This window comes from Antedon mediterranea, chromosome 8 (genome assembly GCF_964355755.1).
Source record: "Antedon mediterranea chromosome 8, ecAntMedi1.1, whole genome shotgun sequence".
Classification (NCBI taxonomy): domain Eukaryota; kingdom Metazoa; phylum Echinodermata; class Crinoidea; order Comatulida; family Antedonidae; genus Antedon; species Antedon mediterranea.
Window position 1 is genome coordinate 13,042,040 of NC_092677.1, and position 25,834 is coordinate 13,067,873.

General features: G+C 35.5%; 3 protein-coding genes across 4 annotated transcripts; 2 read left to right on the top strand and 1 right to left on the bottom strand.

Annotated features, from left to right (window-relative positions):
* Positions 1-94: 94 nt before the first annotated feature.
* Positions 95-3,318, top strand: LOC140057818 (NADH dehydrogenase [ubiquinone] iron-sulfur protein 3, mitochondrial-like). Its single transcript, XM_072103565.1, has 6 exons — positions 95-184; positions 738-785; positions 912-1,159; positions 1,375-1,500; positions 1,961-2,080; positions 2,249-3,318. Exons 1-6 carry the CDS (start codon positions 115-117, stop codon positions 2,408-2,410), a joined length of 774 nt encoding a protein of 257 aa, XP_071959666.1. The 5' UTR covers positions 95-114; the 3' UTR covers positions 2,411-3,318.
* A 3,182-nt stretch (positions 3,319-6,500) lies between these two features.
* Positions 6,501-7,547, bottom strand: LOC140057819 (uncharacterized). The gene is made up of 2 exons (XM_072103567.1): positions 7,257-7,547; positions 6,501-7,018 (listed from the first exon to the last, which is right to left on the bottom strand). Exons 1-2 carry the CDS (start codon positions 7,446-7,448, stop codon positions 6,503-6,505), a joined length of 708 nt encoding a protein of 235 aa, XP_071959668.1. The 5' UTR covers positions 7,449-7,547; the 3' UTR covers positions 6,501-6,502.
* Positions 7,548-7,617: 70 nt separating this feature from the next.
* Positions 7,618-23,396, top strand: LOC140057817 (CMP-N-acetylneuraminate-beta-1,4-galactoside alpha-2,3-sialyltransferase-like). 2 transcript variants are annotated; one of them, XM_072103563.1, is made up of 10 exons: positions 7,618-7,758; positions 16,325-16,504; positions 16,921-16,987; positions 17,655-17,735; positions 18,776-18,870; positions 19,465-19,528; positions 20,020-20,115; positions 21,056-21,242; positions 21,730-21,873; positions 22,242-23,396. In XM_072103563.1, exons 2-10 carry the CDS (start codon positions 16,369-16,371, stop codon positions 22,488-22,490), a joined length of 1,119 nt encoding a protein of 372 aa, XP_071959664.1. In that variant the 5' UTR covers positions 7,618-7,758; positions 16,325-16,368; the 3' UTR covers positions 22,491-23,396. The 2 variants fall into 2 exon arrangements, with proteins under 2 accessions (XP_071959664.1, XP_071959665.1); XM_072103564.1 differs by lacking the exon at positions 7,618-7,758 and adding an exon at positions 14,285-14,335.
* Positions 23,397-25,834: the final 2,438 nt, after the last annotated feature.

Consider the following 25,834-nt stretch of genomic DNA (forward strand, 5'->3'; position numbering starts at 1 on the left):
CTTTATCAATTTATTATGTGAACAAAATAGGTTCTTTTCTTTTTTTGGTCGACCGCCCTCTATCTAAGATCTTTTTGCATGCATCCATCCATCCATGCAGAATGCATTAACAAAATGGCTTCCATTGCAGCTCGAGTTGGGAGCTCCATAAAATATTTATGCAGGCTTCCAAAAGTTAGATATGGTAAGTTTTTCTTATTTATACTGTTTTTGATGCCCGTGGATGTAGATATAAGTCAAATCTTGCTGTCGAGGCCTAGATGGTTTTACCCTAACGCATCTAGGCCTAAACTAGGCCTACTACCCTAGCCTAGTAGCGAGGCCTTTTGGGCTGCCTCTAGGGCATTGGCCTAGTTAGGTAGTCCTCAGTCAATTATTGCCAAGTCAGTTCGCCCCACCAATGTAAATCATTATTTTTATGCATGTCATTAACTGGTTTAAATGAAACTACATTATAATATCATGAATGTGATCACTATCTACAATTGCTACAAACAATGTTTTGTTAAATTTAAATTTTAATTACAAAAATGTATAATATTTTATACAATACATCCATACATAGCCTATGCATGATAATTGTTATTGGCATATATTATAGCCTAGTATAGAGTATATGATAATAAATATACTACTACTGTTACTAAGCTAGGGGTAATAGGCTAGGCTACATACCATAGACAGTACAACAAGACTAGCTTAATCAATAACTTTTGATTATTTTTTTATACTAATAGCATATCCCGTCACTCGTCAAAAAAGATGGGAATCAACCGATGTAAAACGTAAGTAAATAATTTAGCTAGGCCTATGAAACAATATAATTACAATGAATTTATTAATTTACATAATATAAATAAATAGGCCATAGATAGTATATAGTATATTATTTGTATTTCAATCCATTTCAGCTACACTTAAACCATTTGATCAACTTAAGAGAGACACCTTAGAAGAGTATGGACGCTATGTGGCAGATTGCATACCCAAATACGTCCAGAAAGTCCAAGTAACTCACCAGAACGAACTTGAGGTTATGATACACCCTGAGGGCGTTCTACCCGTTCTGACATTTTTACGAGATCACAGCAATGCACAGTTTAAATCACTTGTTGATGAAACAGCCATAGATGTTCCAAAAAGAATTAATAGGTTTGAGGTTTGTAATAAAAGATTTTAAAAATATTTCCATCAACTAAATTTATTTGATCACCTTGCTAAATTTAACATGCAATAGAATCTTTAAATATCACCTTTCCTTCCAGTACTACTGATTGACACATTATACAAAATGAATCAATCAAATTGCAAGGGTACAGTGGTCTTCTAAACTGTAATTGAATAATTGTGAATTTAAATTGCTTATTTTTACAGGTGATATACAATTTACTTTCACTTCGATATAATTCAAGAATTAGAGTAAAGACATATACAGATGAGCTAACACCATTGGATTCTATATACTGTATATTCAAAGCAGCCGATTGGTATGAACGAGAGGTAAGAACAAAATTTACAAGTTGCAGCCAGCTGTTGCCAATGCAGTTGCTGCCCAAGCTGTTGCCAATGCAGTTGCAGTCGAATCTGTTGCCAATGCAGTTGCAGCCGAAGCTGTTGCCAATGCAGTTGCAGCCGAAGCTGTTGCCAATGTAGTTGCGGCCAGTTGTTGCCAATGTAGTTGCAGCCCAAGCTGTTGCTAATGCAGTTGCAGTCAGCTGTTGCCAATGCAGTTGCAGCCCAAGCTGTTGCTAATGCAGTTTGCAGCCAAGCTGTTGCTAATGCAGTTGCAGCCAAAGCTGTTGTCGATGCAGTTGCAGCCCAAGCTGTTGCTAATGTAGTTGTAGCCCAAGCTGTTGCCAATGCAGTTGCAGGTCAAGCTTTGCCAATGCAGCTCCAGGCTAAGCTGGAATTAGAATTTACACACTTGAGACAGCCTGAAACCATACCCTTTTCTTTGTAGATATGGGACATGTATGGAGTATTCTTCTCAGATCATCCTGACTTGAGACGTATTTTGACAGACTATGGATTTGAGGGACATCCACTTAGAAAAGATTTCCCTCTAAGTGGTTATGTAGAGGTATGTGTACAAACATCAAGAATATTGTCTGTACTGTATCATAGGCAAAATCTGTAACACAGTGTCACTTATGTATCACTTATAGGGCTAAGTCTAAAATAATAATTGCTTACTTGATTATACATGTACAAGTCATAGTTCAACAATTTGTTCCCGTTTATTTTTTAGGTAAGGTACGATGATGAACAGAAGCGAATTATTTGCGAACCACTAGAGATGACGCAAGAATTCCGTAAATTTGATTTGAATACGCCATGGGAAACATTCCCAGCATACCGGGAAGGAGAAACGGAACAAATCGAATCCGGAAAAACAGAAAAAAAAGAGTAAACATTTCTGAATTTATAATAGACAATATAATTTTATTGACGAATTTTGGATGTTTCAGTTAGAAAAATATATACTATGGAATTACATTTCAATGTTGAATGCACTTCTACGGAATGTCAGAGTTTGGTATGTTTTAATTTATGAACAAAAATATGGAAATAATCAATAACTGTTTTTGCTTCAATGGTGAAAATGGTGGTGTGTCAATCTAAAACACATGATCAAGAAGGTTACATGAACATGTTACTATACTGTGTACAAAATGTTTCCTGGTTTAACTGACCGGAAACAACCAACAGTAAAGTAAAGTGGTTTTGGATATCTTGTACGCTTTTCAAACAGAATCGTGCATAGGTACATTTTGTACAGGTGGTGGCCAGTGGCTAACCAATTAATGAGACTAAAGTGCCTCACAGTTGGAATAGCCAGGCTGGTTTTGAAAGCATGCATGTCTGTATTTTGCTCCATATCTCATGACTAAAAGAATACTGTGTACTTAAAAATTTGTGCAACAACTAGAATTGGAAAAATGAGTGCGAGATTCACCCCACTGTATAACCCTAAAGATAAGACAGTGTTGCTTTTTCTAGTACCATCACATCCTATAAAATGTTTAGGTTATAAAATTGTATAACTGTTTGCGGTTGGTGTTTATTTCATTAGTCGCGTCAATTGCACTTAAATTTTATGATGCAGTTACTATTTTTCTGCTCAAATTTTTGGAATAAATTCTCTGATTGGTCAGCCTCTGTACTACACAATACTGTGCCAGTAGTAACCATCACATCGTATGTCTTAATATAACACTTAATCTTGGTATCAGTTTCCAATTGATTGATTGATAATAACAACAACCTGCAGAAATATGTAATTCTATTCACTATAAATAAAGACATTAAAAAGATTGATCTCATTAACCTTGTATTTGATTGCGGTATAAAATATCAAATCCACATATAATTATATTCTATACACAAAGAAACTGAAAACGTGTTCTTGTTGTTTACTGTATTCTTTAAGAAAATGCTTTCTGAAAGCTAGGAATTATAGTTAATAATTAGTTCAAAAACGTACATAACTTAGCACGAGCAAGTAATAGCAAACAAACTGCTCTTAAGCCATCAATAACATCAACCTGACAACATTAAAAAATACATACAAAGTAGTACAACATTATTACAGCTTATCGCCAGGAAATTTTCCATGTAGTTGATGACAACATTTAGGAGGAGATAGAGGGTGAAGAAATACTTAAGTCTTAGGACCCATCTTAGTTTTAGGCCATATAGAGTTTACCATGGGACTGAATCTCTTTGGATATCCCATGGCTATGATATAATAGTTGACTGTGGGACTGAATCTCATTGGATATCCCATGGCTATAATATAATAGTTGACAGTGAGACTGAATCTCATTGGATATCCCATGGCTATAATATAATAGTTGACTGTGGGACTGAATCTCATTGGATATCCCATGGCTATAATATAATAGTTGACTGTGAGACTGAATCTCATTGGATATCCCATGGCTATAATAATAGTTGACTGTGAGACTGAATCTCATTGGATATCCCATGGCTATAATATAATAGTTGACTGTGAGACTGAATCTCATTGGATATCCCATGGCTATAATATAATAGTTGACTGTGGGACTGAATCTCATTGGATATCCCATGGCTATAATATAATAGTTGACTGTGAGACTGAATCTCATTGGATATCCCATGGCTATAATATAATAGTTGACTGTGAGACTGAATCTCATTGGATATCCCATGGCTATAATATAATAGTTGACTGTGAGACTGAATCTCATTGGATATCCCATGGCTATAATATAATAGTTGACTGTGAGACTGAATCTAATTGGATATCCCATGGCTATGATATAATAGTTGACTGTGGGACTGAATCTCATTGGACATCCCATGGCTGTAATAGAAGAGTTGATCGTGGGACTGAATCTCATCATTGCATATCCCATGGCTATTAGTTGACCGTCGGCCAGACTGAATCTCATCATTGGATATCCCATGGTTATAATATAATAGTTGACCGTGGCACAGAATCTCGTCATTGGATATCCTATGGCTATAGTATAGTTGACCACCATGAGACTGAATCTCATCATTGAATATCGCATGGCTGTAATAGAAGAGTTGACCCCATATAATAATAGCACTTTAATACATGCATACTTCAAGCATAGATCATTCGTTAATATAATAGCTTTCATGGAAGTAGTAAAAGGTCAAGTGTATTCAGTATTTTATCAAGTGGTATTTAATCGGCCTCAGCAAATTATACTAAAAGCTTTGCACATTTTCATCATAAAAACAGTACTGTAACATATAAAATAGTAATTGTAATGTGAAGGTTATTACTGTACATTATTATTTTAATATATATTATGTATGTTAAGTTTTATCATCATTTATTTTGCCTTCACCATCATAAACGGGACAAAAGTGTATATTAACAGACAAGAGCCTCTTCACATTGATATGTACATCTGAACATGATCTAAACAATACAAAATTTATGTTAAAATAGTATATTAAAAAAAATAACAATAAATTTTTTATTTTTTACTGGACTCTTCATACAATCATTAAACTTTTAAAAGCTCACTGCTTTTATAAAATAATGTATTATTCTATTTTGGATACGACTCATATCACATAATACTAAATATTTTAACAGTATACTGTATGTGTATGTAATTGCAACCCCATCAATTTCAGTTAGATGTCAACAACATTTAAAGGAATGTATCATAAATAATAATAATAATAAATTATAATATTGTAATTGTACATAATGGTCTGTAAAACATAAATACAGTACGAGAATGTTTTATTATGGAACAAAATTAAATTAATTATTAATAAACGATTGAGGAATTTAATTCGTCCATAATGGAAAAAAATGGAAATATTTTCATTTTTGTAGAAATAGCAGTCACATTGATTTATGAATCTATAAAATGATATAATTTATTATTTTTTTAAAATTAAAAATATAATACAGTAACCTACTGTAATTAAAGTACTATGTATATGCATGTACTACACAGTGTATTAACACTACAAACATTTTGTCAGTTAAAACAATGGCACTTAAAAATACAAACTATACTATACACTATCACTTCAGCATACTGCTAGTGGATGTGCGCTGTATAAATCTTATTATTATTTATTATGTAAATTTATAGTACTTTCAAATGCTATACAATACAACAGAATATTTGCATTTACACTCAAAATAAAAACTTAATAAAAATATTTGACATATTATTATATAAGGTAAACAATTATTATACTAAGAAGATGGTTTGGTGTTCCCCAAACACATGAAAAATGACTCAGACAAACTATTATGTGACAGTAAAATGGCATATTGGAAAAACAATTTTTTTTTAGGGGACAACATATCTTTAAATAAAGAATCCTCATTGAACTTGATGGTAATGTATTCTGGATGGGAGGCCTTATTACTTCCAATACTATTTATATACCCTGTATAATTAATGCGTTTTATTGCCAAATTATTTTATGGGACCGTACGTATAACCACTGTTATACTTATACGTACCGCGACAGGCAACCAATTTTAAAGCATTTAGATGTCACGTGTTAATCCACATGGAAAGGGTTTTTCGTAAGCCAGCTGTGTCGCGTGGTGGGTTTGTAACGAAGCTGTGGCCTAGAGGTTGTAGGATCCATTCTCTGACGACGTCTTTTTTTTTTTTTGTAATTTAAGAGAAATTATTTAGAGGGTTTAGGTTTTTAATATTTAGGATGAGTTTTAATATTTAGGACGAGTTTTACTATTTAGGACGAGTTTTACTGTTTAGGACGAGTTTTATTATTTAGGATGAGTTTTATTATTTAGAACGAGTTTTAATATTTAGGAAGAGTTTCATTATTTAGGACGAGTTTTACTATTTAGGCCAAGTTTTAATATTTAAGACGAGTTTTATTATTTAGGACGAGTTACGGCTGTATGTATAACTATTTTTTGTTATACGTCCATTGGCGGTACATATATTTTTGTCCCTTAGTTATTTATACCTAATTATTTTCACCGATCACAACAATTTATATCTGTTTTTGTTTTAATTATACCCTTTGTTTCCATACAAAGTATGTCCACATCACTGTGTCTTGATTTTCTATAGTGAAGTCGAATTACATTTCCCGATTTGTCGTGTACATCTGTACATTTACATTTTTGTAAATCATAAAATAAATATTCGGCGACTTTGTGAAACATAGACTCTACAGATATATCTTCTTTTGCGGATACTTCGTAAACTTTCGCTATCCCTTCTAAATTTTTCCCAAGTATATCGCGAGCATGTACAATAGTTGATTCCCCGTTGGAATACTCTTCAGGCTCTAGATCTAATTTATTTCCTATAAGAAAAATCGGAGCATTTTCAATTCGACAATTAAACGTTCGTATCCATTCAGGAATACGTCTGAGAGTAACAGCCCTTGAAATGTCATAGACGAGAAGACCGGCTGTGGATCCACGGAAGTAAGTCTCTGTCAGCGATCGTGCTCGCTCCATATCTGCTGTGTCCCATAATTCAACCTAAAAAAGAATGAAAACTAAATTGTACAATTTAATCCTTATATCAATTATCGCATGAGGCTATTTGTTGACATGGTCAACTGAGCATGTAATTTAAGTTTTCTTGGTGTTAAATTGAATTTTCTACCAACAAGGTATTCCATTGGCATATTAGACCGTGCCCAATAGCCACTTCCACTTGTTATACTCACGGTTGTAGACTATTTTAAATATTAAAGCCAAGAGATATAATAATTACCTCAACCGGTGTACTGTCCTCGCCCACTGCAAGATGCCTGGTGAATTGCGACCGGTCGATTATTAGGGAGGCCTGACGAGAGTCTGGAATTTCTTTATTTCTAAATCGCTCAAAAAGAGAGGTTTTCCCAACATCGCATTCGCCCAGTAGAATCAACTTATAACGAGGCTTCCATACGTTACTTACTTGCATGTTGACATTAACAGTACGGTAAATAAACAATAAATAAACTTCACGGAAACATATTCGCTCAAGACTACCGATTTTTACTACTGTATATTTCTATTATTACTACGTGTTGATGTTTACAATTTGTTAAATAGCGCCCTCTACAATAACACAGTTGACGTGTTTTGAATTATTTTCATTGACGGACGGAAGGAGGAACGTAGGCCTCTGGGCTGGGCCTAGGCTAAATTTAGCTCTATTAACTAATTTATTATTTAGAAAAATGATATAATGGCTTAAACGAACTGTCTATATCATTGATGTAAATTAAATGGTATGTAGTATTTTCTTGCATTGCGTTGATTGATTCAATATGCCAGTCAGTGTCGTCAGTGCTGCTAGCTAGATGATAGAGGCTAGTAGGCCTAGGCCTAGTAGGACTAATAAATAACTAGGCTAGGCGCGCCTCTATATCGAGGCCTAGCTAGCCGGTTATCAGACGATCGGGACCACGGACGATTGGGCCCACTTCAAGTCGATCGGGCCCATCAAGGGTGTAAGACGATCGGGACCACAGACGATCTATCTATCTATGAATAAGACGATCAGGCCCAAAACATTCTTGGAAAATTTTAAAAAATAACCATCTATTAATTAGGCTTAGGGCCTACTTATAAGTTAGGCCTAGGCCTAGGCCTATAGCTCTTTAAGTTTTGGCGCTCCATAAAACAAATATATTGAACTTCGAGTATGCTAAATTCGCAAACTGTATGCAAGAAACATGTCTGTAAAATCATCAATTTAAAGGATTTATTTGTTACTTTTTATGTGATTCTTCTTCCTAAAAGTACTTATGATGAGGCCCAATTTTAAGGTGTGGTATTCACAATATGTTACTTAACAAGTTTGGAGTCAAAAAGAAGAATACAAAATGCTTCCTTCATCATGATTTGATAGGCGAGTGGTTAGGACACTTGACTGTCATACAGATAGACCCGGGTTCAATTCCCGACAACTTCCAGTCCACTCAGCTATAAATGAGTACCTGGTTGAAAATACTAGGTAGAAAAAAAGGCGGCGTGGGAAGGAACTGGCCACCCTACCACATAATGCCGAGGCTTAGTACAATGAGCTCCTAACAGCTCATTCCCCTACATTCAGAATGAATATGGGACTCGCCTCACCATATAGGCCCTAGGCCAGGCCTAATTATTATATAATTATGTATACAACATTTTTTTATGTAATTCCTGTTTTTTTGTTGCTAATTTTAGATAAAAAAAGAAATGGGAATGCTAGTCAAGTCGTCCTATCGCAAAATCGACCCATCGCAAATAAAAAAACTACTTATTGCATGTAACTTAATTTATTAATAAAACGTTTAAATATTTACAAAATAAATAAAAAATCTCCAATTAAAAAAAATGTAGATAAAACATTGTAAGATAGAAACATTGTGTGTTAAATCGAAATTTAGAAACATAAGATTTCATTGAATACTTACATTCAACATTCACATTTTTTACACAACAGTATTTACAATAAAGAGGACAGTTTTCAACAATGAAAACAATTACTGGCTAAAAGGAGCATGCCCATATACTTTGCTGCACCCTCTTAGCAGCTGATTGGCGTCAATTAATTCCCCCCACAGCTTGAAACCCTAACCCTTGCCTGCTTACATGACTGTCTTTTCTGCCTTTTTTTAGAGACTTGTACATATTCATACCGTGTTTGGCTTTGTGATTTAGTCTATTATGCCAATCTGAAAAACATGAGAAAATAAACATTGGTTTACTTTGAAAGAATTGTAAATGTAGTTGTTGCCAGGTGTGTACATAAATAGGTTGCATTAAACTCAAGATTCATACTACTATAGGCAATGATATCACAAATACGAAGATGAGATTGTCAATATTACAAGAATGATCTATGAAATGTTATACAGACCTTCAGCATCATTGTGCATAATGCTTCAATCATTTGGATTCCATGATGCTCCACGAAGCCATGTTTCTTCAATGTACTGAAAACAAAAATATCACTGTATTGCAATTTAGAAATGACAAAGAGATGAGGATATCTGTGAGAATGAAAATGGGTCACAGAACCACCTGCTTGATAGGCCGGTGTGCAATAGACCGCTGGGTCAAAATTGACTGTAATCATAATGTTTTATAACAAAAATTAAACTATGGTTATTCTACAAATCGGCACGTTTATAGGCTTTTATAGCAGTATTAAGAGGTAATCTATATTAGAAAAGTCACATTATTAGACATCGAATTTGAAAAAAAAAATGCATTGCCATTGAACAGTCTAAAGTTGCTGTTAATTTCTTTGAAAATTCCAACGTAACTAAGTAGCTACGATTACACAGATACTCCAGATCACCGCCTTTGAAAAAGGAAAGAAAATAAAAGTAAAGAGATTAAAGATCAATACAAATTCAAAGAAAGCTTACATTTGGAAATTCTGCCTCAATTGCCTTCCACATCCCTGCCTCAAAATCCATCATCACTTCTTCAACTACTCGGGGATCCTGCCACTATCGCTTTCAATACCGTCTTGTAGTCGCTGCTGCTCTTGCCTGACATCAATGCATACGCAAGCGGTACCTGTTTTTGTCGACCCATTCTTTTTGACAAAACAATGTATGGAGAACAGTTGGTAGAATGGCCGTCTTACCACCTTGAACGTTCCATCTATGTAAAGTTTCTTTGCCTTCGCCAGTAGAGTAAGCTGATCAGGACGTGCAAAAACGAGATGTCTTCTGCCGTTGCGACGTAAAATGTCTTTCAGCAAAAATCCTATAACAAATAAAAATGTCGTTGAGTACATTTTTGAACTTAAAAAAACAAGTATTCAACAATGTTACATTGGGAATAAAGCAATTGACCAATAACATAGTTTTAAAGGAATAAATTAACTGTCATTGGATTTTTTTATACAAAGATACATAAAACATCGTCTAATATTAAGGTCAGTTGCGGGCGATGGTACATGGTTGCATAAATAGTTGTTCCATCGTGTTTGTAATATACTTCTGATGGTTGTCTACAGGCAAAAGTTAACTTTGCAGATAACTGAAATAATTGATCTATCAATAAATCAATGTCAGTTAAAAATACCTTCTGGAATGTTTTCATGTGCCAATGCAAATTCAAGGTTCATCAGATGGTTTGGTCGCTGGCTTTCTCGGATCCTGTTGGCCGTCCTGACCAGGCTGTCGACTATGGGTAGTTACGGCATCGGTGCATCTGTGACAGTTTCGACGAGGACATCCTCCACAATTGTTGCAGCAGATCTGAAGACATTTAAAGCAGCTTGAAACTTTATACTTTTCGCGACCTCCGTCACCACATCTTCACCAGGTTTCCCTGGATTATTATGAAGTCATCCCTTTGTTTCACCGTCGCTCCGCATATTAACTTGCGGTTCCTTATCGAACATCTTGAAGAAAACAATGTAAAAAATGTTAATTTAGGTCTTAATTCATCGATGTTTGAGAGTGGTACTAACTGTAGGGCTTGTGATTATCTGCTAAAGATTAACTGACATGAAAATTTTCACATTTTTAGCAAAATCTTCCAATTTAAGTTATTTAAAAAAACACGTTTGTGACATATTATGGATCGTACAAAAAAAAATCGAAATAGTATTTTGCCTTCTACAAGTTTCGGCATACTGTACATGCACATGAAATGGAAGAAGTGTATTATAAGCAGCGTACATATACGAATTGATGTTTAAAGTGAATAGCAGTCAAATCAATCGCTATTTTATGATTATCTAAAAAAAATATACAATTATGAATGAACCTTAACTCCAATGTGTCGATACAGAATCTGTTGCTATCTATAAATTTTGGGCGGCCTCGCTGGGATGAGGACTGTATTACTTTGAACATTATGTTGTTGTCTGGCATGTTTTCTGATTCGCAACTGGATTCTTCGTGTATGAGTCGCTGTCATGGGCCTCATCAGCACGTTGTTGTTGGTCTACAGTACAAGGGAAGCATGTACGGTTTCCGTTCCTTTGTTGTGTCTGCACGGATTAATCTGTCCTTCAGGTACTGAGTGATACCTAGCTTTAATAGCTAGTAGTAGCAGTATTAGCGGTGATCAAAACACACTTGTACGTCTAGTAATCGAATCAAAAGAGACCGCTCCTCTCTTCGTGGACAGCTCACATGACCTTATGTTACGCTGACACCCCCGCTCAACTCTAACTCTTTGGTCCTTGGACCGACTGGCTTGGCTTGTAGCACGTCTCTGAGTGATAAGAGAACTTCAAATGGGAACGCAGCCGATTAAGATGAAAATGAGAGTCAAAGGCTTGTCGTATGTCGTCTTCTTGACTCCCTGCTGTGAAGATGGAGACTGGTGTCTCCTCTTGGAAGGAGAGCGTGACGATGGCCAGGTGGCTGTTCCGGGTAGGGTGGCAGCTGGCTTGGTGTATTCTCGGCCTCAGCCTCTGTGACCAGTTGACTCATTTTAGTGAGGTCCATACATTTGGCCATTGACACCAGACAGCGCCAGTTGCCGGGTGGTTGATTGGCACAATACAAAACCCCTCCGGCGGTTCACCCTCTATTGCTGACTGTAGTTCGTTCATCATCTCCACATTACTTACGTCGATGTTCTCTTTGTGAGGTCCAACGGCCTTCTCCTTGCTTAGGCGAGATACCAGATTGTCCAGGGTGGCGTCGGGCTGGCCCAGAATCTCCTTGGTCCATTTCTGGAGTTTGGTCCTCGTTTTTCCGTTTGGTCGACGGGTACTGGAAACATGGTGGAGTGTTGACCCCACACATGCCTCCTGATGGTATGCATGAATTCAGGTGAGATGATCGGCTCTTGCTCTCGGGCTCGGTCGGGGGCCACCTCCATCTGGGCAGCGGCTTCAGTAGCTGCTGTGGGAGTCGGTGTTGTGGTGCACGGGGTCTCAAGGAGTAACCACCGTGCATTCTCTTGCTTCCTGCTGGACAGGGGCCGGCATTCTCCATCCACCTTTTGTTTGTGGCGCCACAATCAACCAAAAGCAATAAAAACAAGCCAATGATAAATGACTGTCAGTTGGCTGGCTATTGTCTAGCACATACCTTATCCCCACGAGCATATGGGCGGGTGAGAACACGGAGGTTGTCCCTTTTCTGTGTCCAAGCATTAGAATGTTGGGGGTGTGCCCAGTTGAGCGGTTGACCGTTGCCCGAAGGGCTCCGTTTAGCTGTGGTAAGAACACATCCCAGTGTCTTTATTGCTTGCCTACGAAACATCTTACGGCATCCATCAACGTCAGGTTGTACCGTTCCACAAGGCCATTGGCTGCTGGTCGATAGCTGGTAGTCCGGGTCCGGGATCTACTAAACTTTACATAAAGCATTAAACAATTCACTGTCGAAATTACTCCCTTCATCAGAGTGGAGCTGCAAAGGCATGCCGAAGCTAGAGAAATAGTCCCCTACCACTGCTCGTGCCATTACCGCCACTGCCTGACAAGGGAGTGGGCTGGCTTCAACCCATTTGGTAAATCGGTCCACCATCATTAAAACATAAGCATTGCCCCGGCGGCTTCTAGGTAACGGCTCAAGGAAATCGATATGTACTCACTCCATGAGTGCTCCCACATGAAATTAGGGTTGCACAGTTCACAGGTTGATACATACCTTTCGATGTCACTGGACATACCGTACCAGAAGAACTTTTCCTTCAGCCGAAGGGAGGTTGTGGTATAGTTGCAAAGCGGAAAAAAAATTCATCACAGGTGTACGGCTGCGTCAAAACAGGAAGTTGGACCAAGGCATTTTTGAAAGATTCAAAAGCTGGTCCTCCCTCACATGTACAACAGCACTGCAAGGTCGAAGCATTGGTCAATAAACTCCCTGTGGTAGTTCGCCAAGCCGAGAAACAAGCCTCTTGACATCAGTGTCGGACACTGCCAGAGTGTTGTCACCAACGATGCATCCAAGGAATTCTACTTGTTTCTGAAAGAAAGCATGCTTTTTGGGTTTTAATTTAAGGTTGGCATTCTTAAATCCCAGGACTGTGGCTAAATTGTTTAGATGGTCCTCAAAGGGGTGTTACGAAACCTAAGACCACGAAAGCTAAGACCCCCTAAGACCTAAGATCACGAAAGCTAAGACCCAAGACCTAAGATTACAAATATTTATCTTTCGCACCTGCCTTGTATTTTCACTCCCAACATTTATTCTGAATACCACACCTTAGAACTGGCACTTTCATGAAAAAGAATCACATAAAAAGTAACAAATACATTTTTAAATTGATGATTTTACAGACGTTTTTCTCGCACACAAAATGACTAGCCTACAGTACAGTAGGCCTACCCCATGTTCAATGTTTTTGTTTCTATGGAACGTCAAAAGAGCAAAAATTATATAGAGGGCTGAAAACTCTGTGGAGTCCATCTACAGTGTGGATGGAAAAATGTAAAATTAAAATTGTAATGATAATAGTATAATCATGCAAGTACGAAGAAATAAATACTGGCAAATAAATTTTAATTTAAAAATCATGATAAGCTTTTTTGTTTCTTTTTCTTATTATTGTTGCTCTTTTGGCGCTCCATAGAAACAAAAACATTGAGCATGGGGAGCTCGAGGAGTTACAGTATACAAAGAAACACGTCTGTTAAATCATCAATTTAAAGAATTTATTTATTTGTTTTTATGTGTTTCTCCTTCTGAAAGTACTTATAAGTCCTAATTTTAAAGTGTGGTATTTAGGATAAAGTTAGTCAACAAATTTGGAGTCAAAATACAAGAAAGGCAGGTGCGTAAGAAAAACATCCTCTGAACCAACACAATGGAGTAAATATATACCAACAAACAACCCGTCAAGTTTGTTTGTTGTAAAGAAAAAATATACATTTACTCAACGGGCGAAAATAATGTGAGTTTAATCTATGTTTTGCGGTAGTATTAAATTATATTTATGGTAATAAATGAAACCTACTGTGTTTAAAATTATGTATGGATAAACAAGTATTGTTTTTAAGCTGTAGTATATCTTAGAATTTGTAATCTTAGGTCTTGGGTCATAGCTTTCGTGATCTTAGGTCTTAGGGGGTCTTAGCTTTCGTGGTCTTAGGTTTCGTGACACCCGGTCCTCAAAGGTCTTGCCTAGCACGACGATATCGTCAAAGGAAGGCTAGAACCGTGTCCCACACTAACCCTCTTATAGGATTAATCCCATGGCACGGGAGAAAGTGACAGTGGTTTTCCTCCACTGATTGGGTCCACTCCGCAGCACCTTGGCCCGGTTCCTGACATTCATAGCACACTCTCAGGGTGAGGCTGTATACTGTCTACCCGGCGATGGTGGTGCTGTAGGTGGTACTTGCAATGTAGTTAATAGGCTGTCGAATCTGGTCGCCAGCAGGCTGACATTGGCCTTCAACTGGTCATTAGCTGGTCGACTTTGTTTGAGTTTGATGTCCAGTTGACCCACTTGACGTTCGACCGCCTCCGTTCGCCCTTCCAGGTGATCAGGGTGGCTTGGGGTCGGCCACGATCTTTTTGATCCGTCCTATCAATCCCTAGGAACGGCAGGCTTCCGAGCAAACCCTTCCCGTACCTACCTACCTGCCTGCCGAACCTCTATCCTCCCCCAAGGTGGTTTGGTTTTGATGAAGGATGTATTGTCCAGCTTCGGCATCCAGACAGCCTACACGACAGCTCTCTGGTGTATCCAATCCCTGGGTAATTCTCGGAAAGCTTTCCTCGTCGCCCCACTCCTCCATGGACTCTCATGCCACCGCCGTATCCAACTTCACTTGCAAGACCTCAGGTAGTTCCTCAGCCTTGAAGTGGTCGTCGAAATCCAGACGCATATCCGGAGAGAGAGTGGGAGGAGTATCTCAATATCCCAGTACATCCTTGTCCCCCCCCCCCCTTCCTTGGCTCTCTCAATTAGCTTCGTTATCATCTACCTAACCCAACATCATACGAAAAGTAATGTTGGTCAAATCTATGCCCTCCGGCAGAGTCCCCATTTGTGGGAGTTAAGCTGACCTCCCTTGCTAGGTTTCAAGAATACACAGGTATGTCACAGCATTACGTGTAGCAACAAACCCTTAGCCTCGGATTCCGTGTAAAATCAATCCATTTTGTGAACTTTATTTTTCCTACCCCCTTTATATCCCCTATATTGTGTAGGGAGATATTCCAGTGCCGCTCTCCAGTTTATTAGTTTCTGGGTGCACGGAATTGTGAAAGCGCAGCGGGATATTTGATCCATTGTCGTGCCTTGACGAACTCTATGCTAACAATTAAGTAACTTGGCATCTAGAATTTACGTTTTTGCACGCAGCGCAAATCTTGTAAATCGCTGAGTGATTAATATGATTAATACAAGGAGTGGCTTACCTGCTTTGAGGGGCTGCTCTCCTTGCTCGTCATATAGGTCACACGTTGGCACAATAATGAGATAATAATAAGATCCGGCAGCACACTATACAAGAGAACGCAACGTAGCTCAAAGCATGTAAGGGATTCCGTTCCTTTGTTGTGTCTGCACGGATTAATCCGGGTTACAGGGACTGATACCTAGCTTTAATAGGTAGTAGTTGCAGTATTATCGGTGATCAAAACACATGTGTACATCAATCAGTAATCAAATCCAAAGAGACTGCTCCGCTCTTAGTGGACAGCTCACATGACCTTGTGTCACGCTGGGAGGCTCAACCATTATTCAGTTTAGGTTAGGCCTAAAGACAGGCCTATTTTATAGGCTATATATTAGGCCTATGCAGTAGTATAAGCTATATATAGACTTGTGTAGTATTGTCTATTTTTCTAATTTAACAACTCCCTTTTTGCAATTATTAGGACCAAAATACAAATTCAACATACTTTTTTTAATTGTACAATTTTTTTTTAGTACTGTGCAACTTTTTCCACCTTTTACTGGTCACACATGATGCGATGCTAGAGAAAAAAAGACTGTGTCGGTGTGCTGTACTAATAGGTTTTGTATGCCTTGGTATCGTCGTGGTTACAAACATCTTCTTTATTCACCCTGAAGTTGGTATTAATTCTTTACCAAAAAGTGAAGAACATGGTAGGTTTAAATTGAAGGTAGTTAGCTAAAAGTGGGTAGAAAAATTGATATTGTTAAGCTCTGATTCTGAGTGTCTACACTATGAAACTTTATGTAACAAAAAAAATATGATGTGCCCAAATATGGACATGCTGATGTCATATCACTACCATATTTGGGCACATCACACTTTTTTGCCCACATAGTTTGATAGTGTAGACAGAGCTTTACACAATTTGATGCTTCTTTTGGTGGTTCTAGAAATAAATGGAAATATAAACTAAACTTCTAGGTGGAACAAAAATATAATGCTTTAAACCCAGAAGGCAACCACACCTGGATATGGACAGATATTTAATTGGCTAGGACTTCAGTCTCATGAATTTTAAATGAACCTTAGCAACATAACAATTTTTTTTTCTCTTGATCTATTTCAGGAGAGCGAATATGGGAACAACGACTAATTGAAAAAGAATCAGAAGTGAACCACCAAGATTTAATCAGGTACGAAAAACTTACAACCTCTGCCCCCAAAATATTAAATATTAAATTACCCAAGGACTACAGGTACAAGCATGCTGCCCAACTGCTTGCACCCTAAAAACATTAATTAATAAATTATCAAACGTCTAAAAAATCCACATAAATATGTACTTGTTCTAAGCCTATTTAACTAATTTGATTGATGTACAGTACCTTTATAAAATGTTAAATGTATTAATTACTGGTCCTCAAGTTTAACTTAAAACTGAGAAAATTCGGATTAGACCCTCTACTGACCCACGGCAGCCAGCAGTGCAGCGCCTACCAGATCAGCACACCGGGAGACGATCCCCTACTCTTTTCGAATAGTGTACTAAGTTCTTTAACATGCATCATAACAGATATTTCTATATAATTCTCTATATAGTTCTCCTTTCAGTAAAGCTCTGTTTACACTATCAAAATATATGACAACAAAATGTGATGCAGTATGGACATGATGAATAATCATATCACTACCATTGGGCATATTATTACCATATTTGGGCACATCACACTTTTTAAACTAGTTTGATAGTGTAGACAGAGCTTAAATTTTTAAATGCAAAGTCGAGTCCATTGTTGCCTTGTGGGATATATTGTGCAGCCTGTTTACATTTTTTTCTCTATAATTTGTCAAATATTTCAGGCAGGAATTGTTAGAACAAAGCTCAACATGTTCACCAAATAAAGCAAGAAATAGATTATTTAATCTTTTTGGAGATACAAAGTAAGCAACTTATTATTAATTACTTGGCAATATTTTATTTTGCCAAGCATAGTACTTTGTGTGTTTATCAGCACGATAGCGCCTACAATTTTAAAGTAATCATTCTGAATTTTTCCGTGTAAATAGGTATCTTACAGAACATTGATTTTCAGGAAAATTGATATATTCGTCACGGCACAAAAGCTTATTATAAATTATAATAAAATCTGACTTACCTGTATCTTATACAAGATATTAAATTTCACACCCTTTGCATTGTTTATCATGGACCGAAATATCAATTAGTGAGCCCTCTCTCGCCGAATACAATTTTTTCTGATATATTTTGCCAAGTACTTCACTTAGTTTCTGAGTGCTTTCATTTCATTTATTATTTTCATGTATAGAGTATCACGGTGCTGACGTCACGACGGTAGGTGGCGCTGCGTGATTGCTAGCGCAACCAAAAATGCGTTTAGCCTGCCTGAGTGACTCCAAGGTCACCAATGGTTTGGAATAGGCTTATTCAAGTAGTCATTTTAAAACTTTTTTTTTTTGTATAATCTATTTATTCTTCAACTACAGTTTCAGTTTAAAAAAATCAAGCTAAGATACATAATTTGATAGAAATACAATTATTTACTGTTTATCAACATAGTAGCGCTGAACGCATTTTTTGGTTGGCTAGCAACCATTCAGCGCCCTCTATCATTTCGACGTTACACCGTGATACTCTATACTGTATATGTAACTGAAGCCTGGATACACAATTTGATGAGAATTAGGTAGTGGGATACAGTACTGTACTTTGATTGTATTAATAATGATGGACATTTTTCCACTAAATATAGTGGGTGGGATTATTTACTCAGACATGGGATTATACTCGGTCATACAGTATACACGTGTTATTATTGTATGTATTGCATTTTATACAATTGCTTGTACATTTTTATTTTTAATCATACAGTATAATTTAAAGGATTGAACATTATTTCTATAATATATTCAATATATTTTATTGTATTTAGAATATAATACTCTTATTTTACTAATTACAGGTTTGATCTTTCAATGAAAATATTTTTAGATGAAAAATATAACGACACAGAAGAAAATGTAAGGTACCCACCACCTTTTGGTATGAAAGGAGCAGGTAAAGGCATTAATACGTTCAATCCATTTTGCACTGCATTCTATTATCTTCACTATTTCATCCCTTTCCATCCAGTTCTCCATACTGTATATTATACCTCTTTCACACCAAAACTCCGGGAGTGATCTCCAGGACACTCCTGGATTTATGACCATTCAAAACATCGAGAAACTCTTGAGATCCCCTTTCACACCAACCTAGCAACACCAGGGCTTATAAAATAAATTGTAAATGTCGCCCTTTATGTTGTTTGTTTACATAGCGATGATCATTAGAATATTATTTTAATTGAAAATATATTTAATTTGATAATTATTTGCAAAAGTCTCAGAGGTCATATAATGTTTTATTGATACTACTTAATATTTTCTAGACCCGCTATATATTTTTTACAAATATTTAAAGTATTTTGAAATAATACTAAAGCAATGAGTGATCGTCATAAAAAGTCCAGGGTTCAATCCTGATAGTGTACCATGATTGTAAATGAGACATTATTTAGAAGTATGCTACCATTAAATAAACGAATTGTTTTTTATGCATGAAATAAAAAAAAATGACTAAACATTTAAACAAATTTGTTTTTCATTTTAGAAGCAAATTTGGATAAAGTATTCAAAATTATAACAGAGAGAGGCGTTCCATACAATATAGCAAAGTAAGTGGAACCCAGAATAATAAATACATTTATTTTGTTAACATACATTGTTTATTGCAGTTATTGCCTTTATGTCTACATTGAAATAAACTATAGTTATAAATTGCTGCAGTAAAACTAATGTAGTTACTGCAGTAACTGCTGTATGACATGATCCTAAATAAAATCCTTTTTTTTTGTATATATATTGTGTTTGATTATTTTTTTAAATATTACGAACTTGTATAAAACCAATCACTGTTGATTGAATGAGTTGTACTTTGCATCAGTCTTGTGTCTAAATGAAGTTTATATATATCATGTACGCCCATAACATGATCTATAAAAAGAAAAAATAATATTTTATTATAATTCAACAAATTCAAATGTTGCATTAAAAGTGTTTTAATTATTTATTATTATTATTATTTGAGTGTACACATACTGAATGTAAATAAAATAAATTATGTAGATAAAAATAGAATTTAATATTAAAAAAAATTTTCTTGCAGAAAAGCTTGCCGACGTTGTATAGTTGTAGGCAATGGAGGCATTCTTTCAAAAAGAAAATTAGGTCAAGTTATTGATAATTATGATGTTGTAATTAGGTAAGTGCAATTAATTAGATGTTTTACACAACTATTCAACGAAAAATATATAAATTTCTCCTAATTTTTTAGATAAATCATGAATGATTCCACCGAACTTCCGAGTTAAAATAACTATAGTAAGACATTTAATGAATAGGCAAACTGCCTTAAAATGTGACATGTTTCGAGAAGCTATTCTCATCATCAGAACAGAAAACAACACCTAGAGTACTTATATACCAATAGGACAGGTTATATGTAAATGAGTAAGTAATTAGTATGATAAAACAACAAGGAACATACAATCATATGGCAAGCGTGCCGCCAAATTATAGATTTGTTTGTTCAAGGAAGGTTTACTCCACGGGATGTGATCATAAGTTTGAAAGCAGAATCCGCAAAATCCAGAACAGTGAAGCATTCCGCATTAGCGAGGGCCTTACACCGTTCTCCAATTTTTTTCTAATCAAAGAAACTGAACATTTTTTTATTTATTTAAAAACATATTTATACACTAGGATAAAAAAACATATCAGGTACAGATATTGTACCTCTTACATATGGTCTAGTTTTTTTTAGAGCGATACGACAACCTGAGCTTGTCAGATAAAAAAAAGTCGGTAAAAAAAAATGCCCTCTACCCAGTTGCATAAGTGAATAGAGGTTACATACCTGTTATCCACTGCGACTTCTACAATGACTCAACCACCTGACCATGGCTGAGTTTGATATTTTAATTTTATAACAATTGCTTGCCATCAGGGAACTATATTTCAATAGTGTGACAAAATACTAAAGCTCTGTCTACACTCTTAATCTTTATGTGATGTGCCCATATATGGACATGATGATGTCATATTACTACCATATTTAAGCATATCACTACCATATTTGGGCATATAACATTTTTTAACAAGTTTTATAGTGTAGACACCTTAATTTTTTATTTTTTTGCTAGAATGAATGATGCTCCTCTTGATAAATATAAAGTAGATGTAGGAGGTAAAACAACGTTTCGTTTTATGTATCCAGAGGGCGCTTATGTAGCACCAGGAAGTTATCACAAGAACTCAACTATAGTGTTTATGACTTTTAAGCCCTTAGATTTACAATGGCTTGAAACAATGCTAAACAAAGAAAAATTAGTGAGTAATAACTCTTTTATATCTTTTTATTTTCTTTATATTTTTATTTATTTTAAGACAAAATAAATAATAATAAAAACAAAAATAATATTGGGGTTAACTTATAACCTATATCATTAAATGATTCCACATCTTAGAGTCAGTTGTTCCCATTAATTTATCAAAATCATATAGACGATCTAAAGCTAATTGAAATGCTTTTTTGGCCTAAATAAGAATGTACATCTCTCTGAAATTTCAGTCAGGAAATCAGAGTTCATGTTTGATATTGTTAAAAAAAAATAGGTGGCGCTAGTGAATTTTACGTTCAGAATTACAGTAATGTTCTTAGGTTTTTTTTTGTACATGAAAAATAGAGAAATAAAGTGCTATTTAACGATTGCATACTATTGCACACCATGTGACCCACAATCGTCCAGTGAAATGACAGGAATTTATTTATCTGTTATATAATAACAAATATTTGATAATTTGTTATATTTTTCAGAAATCAACTAAAGGATTTTGGAAGAAAATACCGATGTTGCTTCCGAAAACTGCAAGTCAAGTTAGAATTTTTAACCCATCCATTATTCAAGAATTAGCATTTGATATTCTAAAGCTTCCAATTAACAAAGGAATTATGAAAAAGGTATTATACTCTATTTGCTATTTTAAATTGTATTATAATTCTTCCAAACCTGATTAGAAACTAACACTATAATGAGAGATGTTTCAAAATGGGCAATGGGTTTGGTAATGGGCAACTAACTAAAGGCAGGCGCTTATTACATAAAAAGGAGGCCTAGCTACCCGACCCAGTAGATATTCTACTTGTTGTTGGCTATGGAATATAACAGATATCGCCTATTATATCGGTAAAACATAAGATTTTACATTTCCTCGGGAATGATAATTTTTTTTTAATATCATTCCCACAGGGATTTCAAATCTTATATTTAGCCTCTATCTCTAAGCAGGCAATATCTGTATAATATCTTATCTTTTTTTTTCTGTTAGAATGTGCCAACAACTGGAGCTCTTGCCATAATGTTTTCACTTCGTTTCTGCGATGAGATCGCCCTCGCCGGTTTTGGTTACAATCTTAAAGATCCTAATTCTAAACTGCATTATTATGATAATAACAAAGTGAAGATAATCGCAAAGTCCTGGACTCATAACATAAGTGACGAACAAAAATTTCTTAGAGCATTGGCACAGTTTGGAGTTATACATGATATTACCGGCGGCTTGTTACAGAAGAAGTGATGATTGTACTTAATAATTTTACCTATCTTATTTGCACATGAGGCTGTGTTTTTTTTTTCTTTTAGAAAGCACAAAAATATTTTTTTAATTATACAGTAGTATTTAATACATATTTAAAGACCCATTCTCTACAATGTTTTACATTTTGTAAAAATAATGCATATATATTTAAAAACATAAAACAAGGTCATTCCTTAACGTACGTTTTATGGTAAATTATGATAAAAGAAAGAGACAATGCATTACTAATGTCCTCTCTCGTGGACGGTCTTTAGGACTAGCCAGCTAGCTGGTAAACAGCAGTAACTTACGAACATCGTACGCTAGCTATAGGCCTAGCCTGAAGTTGCTAGTCCCGTTAATTTCACCTATTCTGCACTGTGTATGTAGTAACAGTGTGTATACTGTATATACTTAGACACAAAATTTTATTTGCTTCAGGTCACAATGGCATAATAGTTTTTCTGTGCGCAATATTCTAACATATGACGTGCATGTGGTGTTTGCGCTGCGGATAACCTAACTCGTCCATAGTGACGAGTTCAAATCTAGTTCTTTCTGTTTTTGCCAGATTCTGTTAATGGTAAAACTAACATTGGTTATTATTAATAATATTAAGCTATTTATCTACTGTTTAGTAACCCAGAATCTTATAAGATATATCGTCTCTGAAAATTATCCCAATTAATACAGATTTATTACAGGTTATGAAATGTCAACAAACTTACAAACAAATTTGCATCAACTGTTATTGACAGTATTGAACATTTATTTGTACTCCATGTCATTTTATTCAGTTTTTATTAACTCTAATTAAACAAAGTAGAATATTGTATTTTATTAACATTATATAAATGATGACATAAATATATATGTTTTTTTTTTGTAAATATTTTTGAAATGCACTTTTTTTAAATAAAAATTTGTGTAATTCCATCTGTGTGCTAATATTGCATTTTACTTCAGCACTAGTACATGAATATAAAAAAGAAAATTACAAAAGTCTAGACTTATTATGCAATAATATTGCTTTATATCTGCAGTGTACGTTTTATCATTACTATAGTACAGGTATTGAATAATGGCCAATTATCGATTGTTGAGGGCTAGTGTTGCCCGAAAGCTCTGCTAAGTTGTCTGGCTGTTTTTAGTTTTGAGTTAGCTTTTCGCTTTTTTTTGTATCTCCATTGAGATCCAGTAACAGTTTAATCGAAAAATAAAAAGGTCGAAAATTGGTTCTTTTTTTAAAATATCCCTGTAATAGTACAGGGAAATTTTCGAAAAATGGCAAATTTGTGACCTTTTTATTTTTACATAAATGGTTACTATGCGCAGAGTCAAATAATGCATCATGCGCATGCCAATTGTGCTTTAGTAACCACTTTTGACATAAATGGTTACTATAGCATAATAAACATGCGCAGAGTCGAATAATGGGTTCTGCACATGCCAATTGTACTATAGTAACAAGTTTTATCGAAAAGTAAAAAGGTCGAAAATTAGTCATTTTTTGACAAAATCCGTGTACTATATAGTACAGGGAAATTTTCGAAAAAATGGCCAATTTTCGACCCTTTTATTTGTTGACATAAATGGTTACTATAGCATTATAAACATGCGCAGAGTCGAATAATGCATTCAGCGCATATCAATTGGCTATAGTAACCACTTTTGACATAAATGGTTACTATAACATAATAAACATGCGGAGAGTCGAATAATGGGTTATGCGCGTGCCAATTGTACTATAGTAACAAGTTTTATCGAAAAGTAAAAAGGTCGAAAATTAGTCATATTTTGAAAAAATCCCTGTACTATACAGGGAAATTTTCGAAAAATGGTCAATTTTCGACCCTTTTATTTGTTGACATAAAAATTGTTACTATAGCATTATAAACATGCGCAGAGTCGAAAAATGGGTTCTGCGCATGTCAATTGGCTATAGTAACCACTTTTGACATAAATGGTTACTATAACATAATAAACATGTGCAGAGTCGAATAATGGGTTATGCGCATGCTAATTGTACTATAGTAACAAGTTTTATCGAAAAATAAAAAGGTCGAAAATTAGTCATACTAGATGGCACGCCCGCTTCGCTCGCGTACCATCTAGGGGTGCTCACAGATGGTTCTCGAATACAGTAGAATCCACGGACGGGGACTTTTTTGGGACACTAAACAAAAACGGAAGTGTCCCCCTAATTGGGGTATTCAGAAATAGAGACAACAAAACCAATACTGGATTCCATAAAGGACAATTAATTTATGTGGATTAAAGAAATTAGGGAGAAATGGAAATGTATGTACGGGAATTTGGCGACACGTGGTGGTGGTGATGGAACCGCAGTAATAAAGTTGATTGTATTTATATATTATAAGAACCAAACTAAATAAATAGACCTAGACATTCTGCGAAATGAAAATCGGAAATGCAAGCTCCTATTCAGTGAAAAATTAAACTGTAGTCTACCTAAATATTTAGGGCAAATCATCGGTTGTGGTGTTGAAATTCCTGTAAACATTTGTGTGAACCAAACTGGGTCGAATTTCTGTCATGAGTACTGATTTGTTGGCCTGTGATTTATGACGCCTAAGGGATCTATCTAGACTTATTTTTTAGAATAATGTACGTACCTGTCAGATACAATTTTCTTGTGTCGTATAATAAATAAGTACTGTAATAGTTACTGAAGTTACTATTACAATCTCGTCAATGAAAACACGAAAATGTATATGCACTTACTTATGAAAACGTATACAGTATTATACTCAGTTATTGAAACAGTAGGTTTAAAAGTTTCGTTTGTCTGTAAAATGATGTAATCAAGCTGTTTACATGAGTCTTAATTTATAAGCACATCAATAATAAAATAGTTTATCTATCCTGTAATTGGCGAGATTATGGTCGCTGTTGAATGAAATAAAGCCAATCGGTATCATATTTGTACAGAAACGTTTTCGCGGCCGAAGGGTGTAACCTAAATTCGTTGTATTATCGTCAAGAACTAACTGTAACTAAACTTACATAGAAAGTAGGGTATCATAAATTTGGCCTTAGCACTCGGGGGAGTGGCTGAGATGAAGTCCGTGGGACTACTAAATATAAATTGTAATGAACCTCGAGGGACATAAATAGGAATATTTCATGTTTCATTATCAATGTATAATAAATGGAAACTGTTTACCGATTCAAATAATAGAAATTGGTTTTTAACATTTTCCGAACCTATTGCAAGTTTATTCTCAAAGGGCCCATATATTTACCTACCGTATGTGTTAAACCAAGGGCTCATAAATTTACCTACAGTACTTGTGTTAAACCAAACTCTGGCAGACTGAGAG

Coding starts and splice junctions, on each gene's coding strand:
- LOC140057818 (XM_072103565.1), top strand. CDS start 115: ATGGCTTCCATTGCAGCTCGAGTTGGGAGCTCCATAAAATATTTATGC. Junction 786..911: donor GGAATCAACCGATGTAAAAC/GTAAGTAAATAA, acceptor AATCCATTTCAG/CTACACTTAAACCATTTGAT. Junction 2,081..2,248: donor CTCTAAGTGGTTATGTAGAG/GTATGTGTACAA, acceptor TTTATTTTTTAG/GTAAGGTACGATGATGAACA.
- LOC140057819 (XM_072103567.1), bottom strand. CDS start 7,448: ATGCAAGTAAGTAACGTATGGAAGCCTCGTTATAAGTTGATTCTACTG. Junction 7,019..7,256: donor AGGACAGTACACCGGTTGAG/GTAATTATTATA, acceptor ATTCTTTTTTAG/GTTGAATTATGGGACACAGC.
- LOC140057817 (XM_072103563.1), top strand. CDS start 16,369: ATGCTAGAGAAAAAAAGACTGTGTCGGTGTGCTGTACTAATAGGTTTT. Junction 21,243..21,729: donor TGCTAAACAAAGAAAAATTA/GTGAGTAATAAC, acceptor TATATTTTTCAG/AAATCAACTAAAGGATTTTG. Junction 21,874..22,241: donor ACAAAGGAATTATGAAAAAG/GTATTATACTCT, acceptor TTTTTCTGTTAG/AATGTGCCAACAACTGGAGC.